The sequence below is a fragment of the Elephas maximus genome, chromosome 16, assembly GCF_024166365.1.
Source record: "Elephas maximus indicus isolate mEleMax1 chromosome 16, mEleMax1 primary haplotype, whole genome shotgun sequence".
NCBI classification, from domain to species: Eukaryota; Metazoa; Chordata; class Mammalia; order Proboscidea; family Elephantidae; genus Elephas; species Elephas maximus.
The window spans coordinates 64,019,573-64,036,464 of record NC_064834.1 but is presented as its reverse complement, the minus strand read 5'-3'; the positions used below and the strand labels follow the sequence as shown (position 1 = coordinate 64,036,464).

The 16,892-nt window shown below is 43.3% G+C and overlaps 1 protein-coding gene across 30 annotated transcripts in view; it reads right to left on the bottom strand.

The window, feature by feature from the left end:
• TCF7L2 (transcription factor 7 like 2) overlaps positions 1–16,892 on the bottom strand; it is a 221,089-nt gene that overhangs the window by 69,365 nt on the left and 134,832 nt on the right. For 10 of the 30 annotated variants that reach the window (XM_049855897.1, XM_049855902.1, XM_049855901.1 and 7 more), the window contains one exon: positions 7,521–7,664. The exons of 18 other annotated variants lie outside the window; for them this stretch is intronic. In XM_049855897.1, the coding sequence (XP_049711854.1) occupies positions 7,521–7,664 (144 nt within the window). The remainder of the gene's footprint in view (positions 1–7,520; positions 7,665–16,892) is intronic. 2 more of the 30 variants (XM_049855898.1, XM_049855919.1) reach the window with 1 other exon arrangement.

Sequence of the window (16,892 nt, the reverse complement as noted above, 5' to 3'; positions counted from 1 at the left end):
AACGCTTTGCAAGCGACTACTAACCTAAAGGTTGGAGGTTCGAACCCATCTAGCAGAACCACAGAAGACAGTCCTAGGGAGCTGCTTTCATAAAGGTTACAGCCAAGAAAATCCGATGGAGCAGTTCTACTCTCTAGCACATGGGGTCGCCGTGAGTCAAAAGTGACTTGACCAGCAATGGGTTTTGTTTTGGTTTTTCTTCAGGTACCACAGGCATTTCTGAAGCCAGGAAAAGATGCCATAAGCAACCCTCCCCGCTACACGTTTCCCCCTCACCCCTCCCCCCCATCCTTCTCATGCCTTCTTGCAAATGTGGGAAGAGGCAAGAAAGTTGTCAGAGAGACAGAGCTGTGAGCAAACAACAAATGGGACCTCCCTCCGGATCATTCGGAGTTTCTTACACTTTCTGGCTGAGGGGTTTGTCATTTCCCCAGGGAAGAGTGGACTTCTCATCTGTCACACTGTGATCCTGGCAAAACACAAGCCCTGCCAGAAACCCAGCGGGCCAGGGCCGGGCAGAACGTGCAATGATTGAGCACTTCCATGATCTTTCACGACCCCAGCCCTGTAGATGGTGCTTAATCCAACATCATCTCCTGCCAGCTCTGTTTTCCTAAGCAGCAAGAGGCCACCACTGGGGCATGGGGCTGAGATGCAGGGGCGGAGGCAGGGCTTGTCAGAACAAGTGGCCAGTGGGTTGAGAAATAAACCAAGTGGGCCAGCCACGTCCTTCAGTCACCCCAATGCCTTTACCTCTCTGCCTCTCACTTCCTCTTTCCCTGGTGTCTTCGTTTCTTCCTTATCCTCACCCTCCCCACTAAGAAGGAACTGGACTTTCCTAAACTGAAGCTTCCACTCTGAGCACAAACACAGCACTTACTTAGACCTTGCCGGAAAAACTTGTTCTTTTCGGCCACATCAACAGCCAGCTATGGAGACCAGCACTGGGAGGCAGGGCCATAAGACACATGTGTGCACACAGACAAGCATGTATGCTCCCAAAAGGAAATGAAGAATTTAAAAACTGCGTGGCTGCGCAAAAGAAACCTCCTTCCCCACTTTCAGTCCAGGGAGGGGAGGCCAGGCAATGACTGAAAAATTAACAGCACATGGAAAATACGGCCAGAGCTTGAACTTGGCCTTGTTAGGGACCACATGCCATTCTCACTATCCCAGCCCCCTACACAAACCAAAATTTTAAACGTATCTAACTGCAGAGAGGCTTGCAATGGACTTTGTGCCAGAGAAGGATGGAAGGGTGGGCTATAAAGGACAAAAGAGGATGCAGCTCCTAGTATCATCCCGTATTAAACCCGCAGCAGGTGATGAGGCGATAGAACACCTTTCAAATGAGATGCACAGGGCTGGCCCTGATAAGGAAGGATGAACACTAAGATAAACGTTTTGCTTTCCCAACATAACTGCCTTGATAAAAATGAGTAAGTTACAGAGTCTGGGCTGAAATATGAGTCCTCTTTGTCCCCCAAATTCCAACCATCTCCCACACTGACATTACTGAAGGGCCTGATAATTGGAAAGTGCCTGAGAAACAGAGAGATCACAACAAAGAAAGACAGGCAGACAGACTGATTGATGGATAATGTTGAGCAAAACCATTAGTGGAAAGCATCTACCCCTTCTCTTCAAACAATAATCAAATATTTTAGTTTGATTTTGAGGGTTCTATGGGGTCACCATGAGTCAGACAAACTGGATGGCAACTACTATAATAAAGGAATCCCTGGGTAGTGTAAATGCTAATGTACCTGGTTGTTAATGGAAAAGTTGGGGGTGCAAGTCTACCCACAGGTGCCTCGAAAGAAAGGCCTGGCGATCTACTTCCAAAAATCAGCCACTGAAAACCCTATGGAGTGCAGTTCTACTCTGACACACATGGGGTTGCCATGAGTCAGAATCGACTCAATAGCTACTGGTGTAAGAAATAAAAGATCTCAGGCTAGTTTATTTATACTCTCCCGTGACACGGTTTAACCCATTTAAAAAAAAAAAAAATCTGTCACTTCACAGAATTACAAAAGGGGAGGATCCCAAACAATAAACTGTGTGGATGAGAACACGTCATGCATCAAAGGCCCAAGCCTTCTCTATTGATGACCTTTGTCACACGGGACACCAAGAAAATGTGAGACTCACTAAGAATGGGGAAAAGAGAGGTAGCCACTGAGATAAGAGCTGTGAATTCAGCCAGGGAGTCCTGGTGGATATCAGGTGGGGCACAGAGGCCTGGAAGCTTCCACTTCCACAGGGGTGAACTCCTTAGGAAGCCTCCACAGACTTTGCCTGGGCTTCCTACTTGGTATAGCAGCTTCCCAGGGCGGAGGAGAAGTTAAGAACTGAAAAGAACGGTGTTCACAAGGACATCTCTTTTCAGTCCAAGGAATGGCAAGCGACACGGAGAACAGGGTCAAAAAGATCTCCTCCCTCTCTGGGCCTGCCTCACTGGTGGCAGAGCTCTGTACAAGCTGTGTCCTAGCGGGGAACCGTGATTCTATCACATAGGGGCTCCGATAACCTGGGTGGAAATGCAGCACGTTCACAATACACTAGGGACGTGACCTCAACAGAATATTAGACATTCCACCATCGGCACCAAGATGTCCACTTATACTGCTGTGGCGGTGAAGCTCCAAGGGAACTAACTCCATGCACCCATTTAACCTAAAAGAATTCAGCAAATAAGCTTTGCAAGTAGAAAATAAGAGAAAAAAAAGAAAAAATAATATGGGTGGGTGGTGCAAATGGTTTGGGCTCGACTACTAATCCAAAGGTTGGTGGTTCAAACACCCCCAGCAGCACTGCTTGACTATCTGCTTCCATAAAGATTACAGCCAAAAAAACCCTATGGAGCAGCTCAACTCTATAACACATGGGGTCGCCATGAGTCCAGTTTTTGGTTAGTTGCCAACCCAGCCAATAAGCATGAGTGTGTGGGTATGAATTTGCTGGTCCATTTGCATAGAACTATCAAGGGCTGTACATACAAAGCCTAGGTCATTTATGTAGGAGGACATTATGGAATGCCCTAGAGTCATTTTGTCTTTACAATTTTCAATTTGTACCTTCTCCCACATGAGCTGCAATTGCACTATAGCCACCAAACTTTGGAAGTAGCCTAATAGTTAACATTGGAACAAGTACCTTATGGGACCATCCACTTCTAGAATGGATGACCATAAGAAGTTGTATGAACAGGCTTCATGGAACGGCAGCGTTTCTGCTATCAAAGAGTCGGAAAATAAGCAGGAAACAACTGCGTATATACTATGAGCCCAGCTACAAGTTTTAAAACACATTTTGAAAAGACTGGAAGGAAGTATATCAAGATATTAACTATGCCTTCGGGAAGTCAGTATTCTAGTGTTTTCTCCCCTGGCTACGTTAATAATTGGGGGAAGGGAGCAAATGTAAAAACTCTAGTTTATCAGAATGCTTGCGAATCCAAAGTTAGAAGGTAGAGTTTTATAATGCAGGTAATTGTCCACTAACATGCTTTGTTGTGTGAATCCAGATCTTCCATACATCACGTGTACTGAAAAATAAAAGTATCCAGGAAATGAAGTAATATCTCTATTTGTTTCAAATGACTAACAAGCCAAAAGACAACTCTGGCCATGATGCCACGCTTTTTAGAAATCAGACACATAATAAGCCACAGATTTATAGGATGTGGTCTAATAAGCCTAAGAAAAGTTTCATATCCTCCCACCAAAATGGTTAACTCCCTGTCTATGTGAACAGCTTTGTGAATTTAGCAGAAGTCTCTTTGTCCCTCAAATCTATAGGTTGAGAGGTTAATGAGCAAAGTAACAGCAACAGCATGCCTCCCTCCTGGAGACAGACACACACACACACTTTAAAATGAAAAAGAACTGCAAAAGCCTCAACTTCAAACCAGGCTCAACATAAGCAAAAGGGTTGGTCAACCAAAAAATCTGAAGGGATGGGGAGCACCACCTTGCTAGTTCCCAGAAAAAGTGTATAGAACTCCTGAAGAGGAAGGAAGGACTAAGAGAAGGATTTAGACAAGGAACTTCAAAACAAAGTTTGTTTGCAAGTATTTCTGTGAAAATGGTATTGACTAAGCAATTACAGGAAAAAACACCTTTCTTTCTTATCTGAATGCATTTGTGCCATGGGTCCCACCCTATTATTGTCACTATCAAGCATGTTAATAGCCCCAATGTAATGATGACTTTGTGTGGTTAGCTTTAAAATGGACGTAAATAGCTAACTAGAAAGAAGTGACTCACCCCTGCCCTGGTGGGTGTTGACTTTCTTAGTCATATTTACTCAACTGGTCTACCAATCTCAATTCCCTGGAGAAAAGACCTAAAGCTTAGAATCAAGCCGACCTTCAAGGAGACTGTGAAAGGACAGAGAAAAGTTAAACAGGGATGAAGCAGAGGGTACGCCAATTGTGATTTCGGTAAAGCAAAATTGGATGTTAGATGTCCTGCATCCGGAAGTTTCCTCCCAGCTCCTAAGAAGGCTGGTATTCAACAAGATCAAACATGTTCCCTGTCAGCAAGTATAAAATGGTTGGGGTGGGAGGCTGTGAACCATGGGCCATTCCCATGGTTTTATTGACAGCAATTTTATAGCTTCAGCACTCAGCTATGTGATCTTAAGCAAACTGCTTCATCTCCTTGTGCCTCAGTTACCTTATCTGTAAAATAGTGATAATCACACTACTTCCTTCTAAGGGTTGCTGTGCTGCTGTGAAGAATTACCATAGGCAAACGGCTCACAGCCATGCCTGGACCATAGCAAGCACTGTATTAAATGTTGTTCTTGAATCAGTATCTCAAGGGATCCTTGTAAGCACCCAGTGAAGCAGCTGGCTGGCCAGGTATTCCGCTGCCATTCCCTTTTTACAGAAAAAGGACTGACACAGCAGAAGGGGTGAGCACTTTGCTCAACAGAGGTGATATAACGCTGGAGTCAAACCCAGTTCTGACTGCTTATTACATGTGGCTTCTGTAACGCTAACAAGACTATCTCTAGCACACTCATGCTAGGGATCAGGACGTTCAAACACCACCACAATTCTCAGAGCATAAGTACTATGAATGTTACTTAACTAATTCCCCCTGAAAACCTATCCGAAAACATGGTGCATAACTGGACTTCCACAGCGACGGCTGAGCCATCACACCGACAGCTGGCCCATCACACCAACATGCTCCAAATCACGGTATATTGCCAAGAATCTTGCTTGGTGCCCGTGCTGTACCGAGTTCCTCTCACGCGGCAGCTGCTTCATAAACTCATGTGACACTCATAACAGCCCATGTGTGCTCGCCCTTCACTGATGGGGAAACTGAGGCACTGAGAAGTTGGGTAACTTGCCCAAGTTTGCACATGCCGTAAGTGGTGTCTCTGTGTCCGGCTTATTCACAACGCATAGATTAAGACCCAATCCTGGAAACGTGGCATCTCAGCCCCTCCCCAGGAGATGTCTCCCTGCCTGAGGACAAGGCTGAGCTATGAGGGTAGTCACTGGCGCCAGGGAGCTAATCAGCAACTGAGGCTCTCGGGCTATAAGGAGGAAGTTTGTCTTTCTGTTTCATTTTCCTCGTACTCAAAGCAGGTGTCTGGTTCTCCTTTATCTACCTCCTAACTCTGACCAAAGATCAGTAAGTTACCATTTGCCAGGCCCTTGTAGAGGAATAGCTGTGTTCTGGTATAATCTGATCACTGATTGTCAGAATGACCAGCTAAGCTTATTAGAAGCCGAACCAGGAAGGGGCTGAGACAAAAAGCTTCCATCAAGGCCCGGCTCTTGCACAGACGGTGGGCCTTCCTACTCTCTCAGACGTAGGCCAGCTGGGACTTCCAGCTCCAGGTAACCCAGGTCCAGGCAGGGTCAGAGGCCAGAGGAAAGAGAAGTTCAAAAAGACCCGCAAACACTCTCGGTTTTATTCACATCTAGCTGAGGGGGAATGGTTAGACCAGAAGATTTCTACAAAACACCTCTACGTAAAGTTACTAACCAGAATGAAGGCCCACTACAGTGCAGAAAAGTATCCTTGATATTATATCAGGTGGAAAGAAGACGTCAAACTGTGTAGGGTACAAGCCCAATTTTGTAAAATATTTGTAAAGTCCATGCGCATGAACAACCAGAAAGAAAGACATCCAAATTTTCAGAAATTTTCAATAGGTGATAAGGTATGTCGTTTCCATATCCTTCTACATATTTGTCTACATGCTCAAGTTCTCTTAAATGGCCATTTACTACTTCTTAAACTAAAACAAGCTTTTCAAGATGATTTATTTTTCACTCTCCGATGGCAAAATACATATACACGTGTTATATATTATCCTAAATCTGTTGTAAACCAAAAACCAAACCCATTGCCATCAAGTCAATTCCGGCTCATAGCGACCCTATAGGACGAGTACAACTGCCCAATAGAGTTTCCAAGGAGTGCCTGGCAGATTCGAACTGCCAGCCTCTTGGTTAGCAGCTGTAGCACTTCACCCCTATACCACCAGGATTTCCAAATCTGTTACAGGAACCCTATTTCCTGCCCCTGTAGCCCCAACACGAAGCTCATTCTGCACCTAACACCAGTAGGTACTCGATATATGTTTTTAAAAGAAAGAGATTTTACTAAAAACCCACTGCCGTTGAGTCGATTCTGACTCATATGAGTATGAGAGACTTTACTACTGGCTCCTAAACATGTGCTTTTCTTAAAAAAAAAAAAAATGAAAGAAAGGCAGCTACCACTAGTACTAAATCATTTGCTGTTTGTATCTAAAGAGTTACTTTAAAACGTTCTATCTGTACTGACTTTTGCTTTTCTGAAGATAAAAGTATGTTCTAGATGCTCTTTATTCTTCAGGACTACTAATTTGAAAAGAGCTGTCACTCCCCAGCACTGAGCAGTGTTGGGTATTGACATTTCATTGAATTATTTAAAGGAAATTAACAATGCTTCCTGTCCTTGGAGAGTGCTACTATCTGAGAGAGAAGCCATCCTCCAGCGCCTAGTGTAGATGTCATTGCAGAGAAGGAGGATTTCTCAGCACCCTGAGTTTCAGAAGAAAATCTATCAGTCCTAAATTACTGATAACAAAGGCCAAGTTGAGGTTATAACTTCTCTTCCACTGGGAGCTGTGAAGAATCCCAGGAAAGTATTTCCCAGGGGTCAAGCTGAATGGGATAGTACATTGTGTTGTTCATCATTCTCACAGAAGCCACAGGAGATATTGACTCATGCGGCCTCTCTCTACTGGGAGCCAGCCACCTTGGAGTCATGGGAGCACCACCCTCCACCCCCACCTTGTAAACTGGCATTTTTATGGATATGATTTCCCTATCAGTGGTCAGTACACTCAGACATCATGGCACCCGTCCGTGATCACACTGACCCAAGGAGAACTGAGGGGTCATGGCAGATGGGCCCTGCCCTAGTGGAGGTAAACTTTGGATGGGCGGTTCCATTTCAGAGGTAGCTCATCTCATACCGTCATTCTGCTCCGAGACCTACCTCCATACACCAGGGCTCCCCAACCTTTTGTAAGGAGTGGTTCCTTTTCATGTCCCTGAAGACTTGAGTGCTGACAGTGAAGTCTGAGGGGGGGTAGAAGTGCTGACAGGCATGTCCCTGAGTGCAGCAAGGGAGGGGGCACTGCTGCCAGGAAGAAAGGGGAACAGAGTGAGGCTTGGGAGGGGGACACAGTCACCAAGGCAGACATGGCCCCCAGCCTGACTTCCTGCCTTAACCCACACTTCTTCTCTGTAAGGTCCAAATGAGGATTGTGACTCCCAACATGAACCCAGAGCTCTTTCGCCGCCCTGTCTTCCAGCTCAGGGTCTCCTCTGGTGACATCTCAAACACGGCTCCTCCATGCAATCTCTCCTGTCTGCCTTCCTGTTGTGCCCCTTCTGGTTTCCCCACCCCTACCCATCATTCCCTAATGGCTGTGGCTGCCCCTTCCCCTGAGCCTCCAGAAAGCTCTCTAGCTAGCGTTCTCTCAACTTACCTTACTGAATCTTCTCTGAGTTTGAACCCTATGAAACTGCTGATATTTCTAACCTTGAAATCCCAATTATATATGGTTCCACCCAATGCTAAAATTGTCAGGGACCTGCCTTAACACCCTCCTCCTCCCCTGCCAGACTACATTCTTTTTGAGAGAAGCAACTAGATTTACATCTTTGGACCCTTTGCAAGATCTAGCAAGTAAACCCCTTGGATACTCAAGGAGTCTGCACTGAATTGGATTTCAACCTAACTGGAGCCCTATCACAAAAGTGGCTATGTGACTCACTGCCTAGTCCATTTGGGGCCCTAGAAAGGCCTGTGCATGTTATCCCACTAGTCCTCACAACCACCCTGTGAGGTAGGTGTTGTCGTGCCCATTTTACAGAGGAGGAAACTGACTCAGAGAAGCTAAGGAGCATGCCCAAGGTCACACAGCTAGCAAATGGCAGAGGGGAATACGGAACAGGTCTCAGTCGACTGTGTAGATGGCTGCTGTGCAGACTTGTCTCCCTGTTTACTAAACTCTATAAACTGGGTAGAAAACAGTGTAAAGAACAAACTGGGGTCAGTGAGGGGCTGCTTCACAAAGAGATATCAATCCTAATTGTCCTTAAAAAAAAAAAAAGAAGAAGAAGAAGAAGAAGAAGAAAGTTTGTGCCTTTTAGGTTCACCAAAAAGCGCATATACCTTCTCTACTCAAGGTTTTGTTTTTTAATTTATGAGGAAAAATCCCAGGAACAACTGCTTCATCCTTCTTAATCCTGGATAACAGAATTCAGGATTCAGAATATGAGACTAATCACAATACCCAATATCTTATGTCCTGATATTCCCTAAATATTAGCCTGATCATAGTGGGTGTGGAGGATGCTGGGAAGAGGAAATCAATGAAAATAAGGAGAAATCTAGAAAATGACAGCCACATTTAGAGAATGATTGACATGGTTACCATTGTACCTGGTCCTTCCATGGATCTCAAGTCTACCTAGGTGCATTAAAACTATGCAAAGCCAAGTGAGCTCCCATATGGGAGGGGACCACCCTGCCCACCAACTAGTACTACTCCAGGGCCCATGCTGGCTGCAGCTGACCCTGAGTCTGGACTTTGAAAGCCATCACCGCTGGAGGCCCAGAGCTCTACCCCCCAGGAAGGGCAGCACAAAAACCAGGGCCTCTCACCCTGCATTCCACACCCGCTTCCCTTCATTCATTTGTAAAAAGAAGTCTGAGTCATCAGGCAAGCTGGAGTCCATCTACAGATTAGCCCAACTTTACAGCTAAGGTAAACCTATTTTGCCTTGTCACAGCAGTGACTCACCTCACTGTCTCCCACCAAAGGTGACATGGTTTACCTTCCAATTGTTTCTGGAAGAAATCCAGCAATATAGGGGTTTAATCCTTGTCTGCTTGCTTGCTTTGTTTTCTAACACAGTGCTGACAGCAAAGAGGCAAATTTCCCAGAGAAGAAGTTTGGGGGAAAAAAGCACCTAAGGTTACTATAGACTACATTGTCTTTGCTATCTTCCCTTAGCCATTTCCTCAAGGCCTATGCCTCTACAGAGATTGTGGCTTAGGAGGAAACCTTACATACACACATACACACACAACTCATTACAGACTGAGATATTCTTCTACAGCTGAGAAACTCAAGAACAAATTTGCAGGCCACTCCTACCAGCCTTTTAGAAACTGCCCACTTTGAATTTGTAAGATTAATCTTATCCGCATTTATCCTATAGGCTTATCCTAATTTTAACTTTATTCTCATTTCCTTACCTATTCACTTCTAACCTTTTGCATAACACAGTTTCGGAAGCCACCGCAAATTTGGGGGTCAGATACCTTACAAACAGAACATGTACACAAATACAAAATCCTTTTCTGCACAAGAAGGATAACTGTGTCTCCCCTAACAAACACAAAGCCCTTCAATGGATCCTAAAGATTAGAAAGCAGACATCTGCTGATTTTTCTCCTTAACATCCATTCATGCCTTTTTTTTTTTTTTTTCCCCGTTAACAGTACTGTGGATTTCTTTTGAGGTACCACCCCGACTTTCAAGCCATGTGTTTTAGGCCCAGGAGTAGACAAGCTTTACTCCATCCATGCCCACTCACACACTAAGTCCCGTACCACACACACTGGCTCTGAATCAAGGTCTCCAGCCTGTGGGGAAGGTTAAGCTCCTTCTGGGCTTGAACCTGCCTGTGTACAATGAAGTCAACCTGGAAGAAACCAGAAACAAGAGCCGGAGACAGTGTCCTGGGACATGGGCCCCTGGATTCAGCCATGCCTGGTGCCTACTAACCTCTGGAGTTCAATAAACTCATTTTGCTCAGTCAGTCCAGTTTGAGTGTGAGGAGAGAGGCATTCTAAGTGGAGCAGTCTAGTCTACTTAGTCACACTGGTCTCAATAATTGTCCATCTAGGAATCAAGTGATAATGTGAAAAAATTGGAGATACTCCCCACCCATTGCTGTAGAGTCAATTCCGACTCAAAGTGACCTTATAGGACAGAGAACAACTGCTCCACAGGGTCTCCAAGGCTGTAATCTTTCAGAGCCCTGGTGGCATTGTGGTTAAGAGCTCAGCTGCTAGCCAAAGGGTTAGCAGTTCAAATCCACCAGCCACTCTTTGGAAACCCTATGGGGCGATTCTACCCTGTCCTACAGAGTTGCTATGACTCGAACTGACTTGATGGCACCTAACATTTCTGAAGCAGACTGCCACATGCTCCTCCCACAGAGTGCGGGGTGGGTTCTAAAAACCAACCTTTCCGTTAGCAGCCAAATACTTTAACCACTGCACCACTAGCGCTCCCTTTGGACTTACAGATACATGAAGACCTCATGAGTTTCACACTCCTGACATGATATGGGGTTATTACAAGGCAATGTATTAAGAGTAGGTTTTGGTACTTTTTGAAATACGGATGAATGTGGTTTGTGGCTAGTCTCTGGGAAAGAGGTGGGCCCCATTTCAGCAACCACACACCTGCTGAAATTACCACGCAGGTTCTCCTCCTCCAGGACCTCCATCAAAGCCACTTAAATGCACTGACCTATGTTAAGGTGTGGTTTCCATGGACACAGCAGATCCAGAAAGTAGGGGCCGCGTATATTTAACTATGCTAATATCGCCTTTCAACTTTCTCCAGAAGCACTGCCTATCTATGACAAGGTCGCTTGCTCCAAATGGGATTTCAAGAGGTGTGTTTCTTCTGGGAAAGGGAAGTTCTGAGGTTGTAAAATGTCAAAGGACGGCAGGCAGAAGGGGGCTATCGGTTCAATTTTCATTGGTGGCTCAGCACTAGACGGCATGGTGTGCTGACAAGTTCTGGACCTGGCCACATGGATCAAGAGTCACGATGTTCCAGCCACAAAGTCGTAGCAACATTTGTGTTTTTTTTATAAGCTTACAGACCCTTCACTAGGTGGGGGGAAAAAAAATTTTTTTTTTTTTTTTTAAACAATATTCAAAAGTTATTATGATAGAATGGAACCAAATGAGTTAGAAAGTACAAATTGCCCAGCCAGGGAAAACAAACAAACACAAGTATAGAAGTGAAGCTGAAAAACATTTAAAAATAAAATTCTGCATCCCACTTTGGAGAGTGGCTTCTGAAGTCTTAAACACCAGCAAGTGGCCATCTAAGATGCATCAATCGGTCTCAACCCACCTGAAGCAAAGAAGAATGAACAACACCAAGGACACAAGGTAGTTATGAGCCCATGAGACAGAAAGGGCCACATAAACCAGAGACTACATCAGCCTGAGACCAGAAGAACTAGATGGTGCCTGGCTACAGCTGATCACTGCCCTGACAGGGAGCACAACAGAGAACCCCTGAGGTAGGAGGAGAGCAGTGGCACGCAGACCCCAAATTCTTGTAAAAAGACCAGACTTAATGGTCTGACGGAGACTAGAAGAACCCCAGTGGTCACGGCCCCCAGACCTTCTATTAGCCCAAGATGGGAGCCACTCCCAAAGCCAACTCTTTAGACAGGGATTGGACTGGACAATGGGATAGTAAAAGATGCTGGTGAAGAATGAGCTTCTTGAATCAGTAGACACTTGAGACTATGCTGGCATCTCCTGCCTGGAGGGGAGATGAGAGGGCAGAGGGGTTCAGAAGCTGGTGGAACGAACACAAAAAGAGAGAGTGGAGGGAAGGAGCGGGCTGTCTCATTGGGGGAGAGCAATTAGGAGTACATAGCAAGGTGTACATAAGTTTTTGTATGAGAGACTGACTTGACTTACAAACTTTCACTTAAAGCACAATTAAAAAAAAAAAAAACATCAAAATACTAACCCCAAAAATAAAGGTTTTGTATAAAATGTTTTTTGGACTTAAAAGTTCTGGTTGTGTCTTTTGTGTAAAGTTTTCTCCCTCGTAGCAAGGAGGAAAGGGCTATTTCGGGTATCTAAAATAAATCAGAATTATAAAACAGAAGTCTTTGTTGAATTCGTTCTTTCTTTTTTAAAAAAAAAATAATTTTTATTGTGCTTTAAGTGAAAGTTTACAAATCAAGTCAGTCTGTCATATATAAGCTTATATACACCTTACTCCATACTCCCACTTATTCTCCCCCTAATGAGTCAGCCCGCTCTCTCCTTCCAGTCTCTCCTTTCATGACAGTTTTGCCAGTTTCTAACCCTCTCTACCCTTCCAACTCCCCTCCAGACAGGAGATGCCAACAAAGTCTCAAGCGTCCACCTGATACAAGTAGCTCACTCTTCCTCAGCATCTCTCTCCAACCCATTGTCCAGTCCCTTCCATGTCTGATAAGTTGTCTTCGGGAATGGTTCCTGTCCTGGGCCAACAGAAGGTTTGGGGACCATGACCACCGGGATTCTTCTAGTCTCTGTCAGACCATTAAGTCTGGTCTTTTTATGAGAATTTGGGGTCTGCATCCCGCTGTTCTCCTGCTCCCTCAGGGGTTCTATGTTGTGCTCCCTGTCAGGGCAGTCATCGGTTGTGGCCGGGCACCATCTAGTTCTTCTGGTCTCAGGATGATGTAAGTCTCTGGTTCATGAGGCCCTTTCTGTCTCTTGGGCTCATAGTTATCGTGTGGCCTTGGTGATCTTCGCTCTCCTTTGACCCAGGTGGGTTGAGACCAATTGATGCATCTTAGATGGCCGCTTGTTAGCATTTAAGACCCCAGATGCCACACTTCAAAGTGGGATGCAGAATGTTTTCGTAATAGAATTATTTTGCCAATTGACTTAGAAGTCCCCTTAAGCCATAGTCCCCAAACCCCCGCCCTTGCTCCAGTGACCTTCGAAGCATTCAGTTCATCTCAAAAACTTCTTTGCTTTTGGTCCAGGCCAGTTGAGCTGACCTTCCCCGTATTGAGTATTGTCCTTCCCTTCACCTAAAGTAGTTCTTATCTACTAACTAATCAGTTAAATAACCCTCTCCCACCCTCCCTTCCTCCCTGCCCGTCCCTGTAACCACAAAAGTATGTGTTCTTCTCAGTTTATACTATTTCTCGAGATCTTATAATAGTGGTCTTATACAATATTTGACCTTTTGCCTCTGACTAATTTCACTCAGCATAATGCCTTCCAGGTTCCTCCATGTTATAAAATGTTTCACAGATTCATCACTGTTCTTTATCGATGTGTAGTATTCCTTTAGGTGAATATACCATAATTTATTTACCCATTCATCCGTTGACGGACACTTGGTTGCTTCCAGCTTTTTGCTTTTGTAAACAGAGCTGCAATAAACATGGGTGTGCATATATCTGTTCGTGTAAAGGCTCTTATTTCTCTAGGGTATATTCCGAGGAGTGGGATTTCTGGGTTGTACGATAGTTCTATTTCTAACATTTTAAGAAAAAGCCAGATAGATTTCCAAAGTGGTTGTACCATTTTACATTCCCACCAGCAGTGTATACATAAGAGTTCCAATCTCTCCGCAGCCTCTCCAACATTTATTGTTTTGTGTTTTTTGGATTAATGCCAACCTTGTTGGAGTGAGATGGAATCTCATCGTAGTTTTAATTTGCATTTCTCTAATGGCTAATGATCAAGAGCATTTTCTCGTGTATCTGTTAGCTGCCTGAATATCTTCTTTAGTGAAGTGCGTGTTCATAGCCTTTGCCCACTTTTTGATTGGGTTGTTTGTCTTTTTGTGGTTGAGTTTTAAAAGAATCATATAGATTTTAGAGATCAGGTGCTGGTCAGGGATGTCACATAGCTGAAAATTTTTTCCCAATTTGTAGGTGGTCTTTTTACTCTTTTGGTGAAGTCTTTAGATGAGCATAGGTGTTTGACTTTTAGGAGCTCCCGGTTATCTGGTTTCTCTTCGTCATTTTTGGTAATGTTTTGTATTCTGTTTATGCCTTGTATTAGGGCTCCTAATGTTGTCCCTATTTTTTCTTCCATGATCTTTATCGTTTTAGTCTTTATGTTTAGGTCTTGGATCCACTTGGAGTTAGTTTTTGTGTGTGGCGTGAGGTATGGGTCCTGTTTCATTTTTTTTTGCAAATGGATATCCAGTTATGCCAGCACCATTTGTTAAAAAGGCTATCTTTTCCCCAATTAACTGACACTGGGCCTTTGTCAAATATCAGCTGCTCATATGTGAATGGATTTATATCTGGGTTCTCAATTCTGTTCCATTGGTCTATGTGCCTGTTGTTGTACCAATACCAAGCTGTTTTGACTACTTTGGCTGTATAATAGGTTCTAAAATCAGGTAGAGTGAGGCCTCCCACTTTCTTCTTCTTTTTCAGTAATGCTTTATTTATCGGGGCTTCTTTCCCTTCCATATGAAGTTGGTGATTTGTTTCTCCAACACATTAAAAAATGTCATTGGAATTTGGATCGAAAGTGTGTTGTATATATAGATGGCTTTTGGTAGAATAGACATTTTTACTACGTTAAGTCTTCCTATCCATGAGCAAGGTATGTTTTTCCACTTAAGTAGGTCCTTTTTAGTTTCTTGTACTAGTACTTTGTAGTTTTCTTTGTATAGGTCTTTTACATCCTTGGTAAGATTTATTCCTAAGTATTTTATCTTCTTGAGGGCTACTGTGAATGGTATTGATTTGGTGATTTCCTCTTTGATGTTCTTTTTGTTGATGTAGAGGAATCCAAGTGATTTTTGTATGTTTATCTTATAACCTGAGACTCTGCAAAACTCTTCTATTAGTTTCAGTAGTTTTCTGGAGGATTCCTTAGGGTTTTCTGTGTATAAGATCATGTCATTTGCAAATAGAGATAATTTTACTTCCTCCTTGCCAATCCAGATGCCCTTGATTTCTTAGTCTAGCCTAATTGCTCTGGCTAGGACCTCCAGCACAATGTTGAATAAGAGCGGTGATAAAGGGCATCCTTGTCTGGTTCCTGTTCTCAAGGGAAATGCTTTCAGGCTCTCTCCATTTAGAGTGATGTTGGCTGTTGGCTGTATAGATGCCCTTTATTATGTTGAGGAATTTTCCTTCAATTCCTATTTTGCTGAGAGTTTTTATCATGAATGGGTGTTGGACTTTGTCAAATGCCTTTTCTGTATCAATTGATAAGATCATGTGGTTTTTGTCTTTTGTTTTATTTATATGGTGGATTACATTAATGGTTTTTCTAATATTAAACCAGCCTTGCATACCTGGTAGAAATCCCACTTGGTCGTGGTGGATTATTTTTTTGATATGTTGTTGAATTCTATTGGCTAGAATTTTGTTGAGGATTTTTGCATCTATGTTCATGAGGGATATAGGTCTGTAATTTTCTTTTTTTGTGGTGTGTTTACCTGGTTTTGGTATCAGGGATATGCTGGCTTCATAGAATGAGTCAGGTAGTATTCCGTCATTTTCTACACTTGCAATACCTTTAGTAGTAGTGGTGTTAACTCTTCTCTGAAAGTTTGGTAGAACTCTGCAGTAAAGCCATCCGGGCCAGGGCTTTTTTTTTTTTTTGTTGGGAGTTTTTTGATTACCTTTTTCAATCTCTTTTTTTGTTATGGGTCGATTTAGTTGTTCTACTTCTGAATGTGTTAGTTTAGGTAGGTAGTGTTTTTCTAGGAATTCATCCATTTCTTCTAGGTTTGCAAATTTGTTAGAGTATAATTTTTCGTAATAATCTGATATGATTCTTTTAATTTCAGTTGGGTCTGCTGTGATATGGCCCATCTCGTTTCTTATTCGGGTTATTTGTTTCCTTTCCTGTATTTCTTTAGTTAGTCTGGCCAATGGGTTATCAATTTTGTTAATTTTTTCAAAGAAACCAGCTTTTGGCTTTGTTAATTCTTTCAATTGTTTTTCTGTTCTCTAATTCATTTAGATCAGCTCTAATTTTTATTATTTGTTTTCTTCTGGTGCCTGATGGATTCTTTTGTTGCTCGCTTTCTATTTGTTCAAGTTGTAGGGACAGTTCTCTGATTTTGGCTCTTTCTTCTTTATGTGTGTGTGTATTTATCGATATAAATTGACCTCTGAACTCTGCTTTTGTTGTGTCCCAGAGGTTTTGATAGGAAGTGTTTTCATTCTCGTTGCATTCTATGAATTTCTTTATTCCCTCCTTAATGTCTTCTATAACCCAGTCTCTTTTGAGCAGGATATTGTTCAGTTTTCAAGTATTTGATTTCTTTTCCCTGATTTTTCTGTTATTGATTTCCACTTTTATGGCCTTGTGGTCTGAGAAGATGCTTTGTAATATTTCGATGTTTTGGATTCTGCAAAGGTTTGTTTTATGACCTAATGTGTGGTCTATTCTAGAGAATGTTCCATGTGCACTAGAAAAAAATACACTTTGCAGCTGTTGGGTGGAGTGTTCTGTATAAGTCTATGTGGTCAAGCTGGTAGATTGTAGCAATCAGGTTTTCTGTGTCTCTATTGAGCTTCTTACTGGAAGTACTGTCCTTCTCTG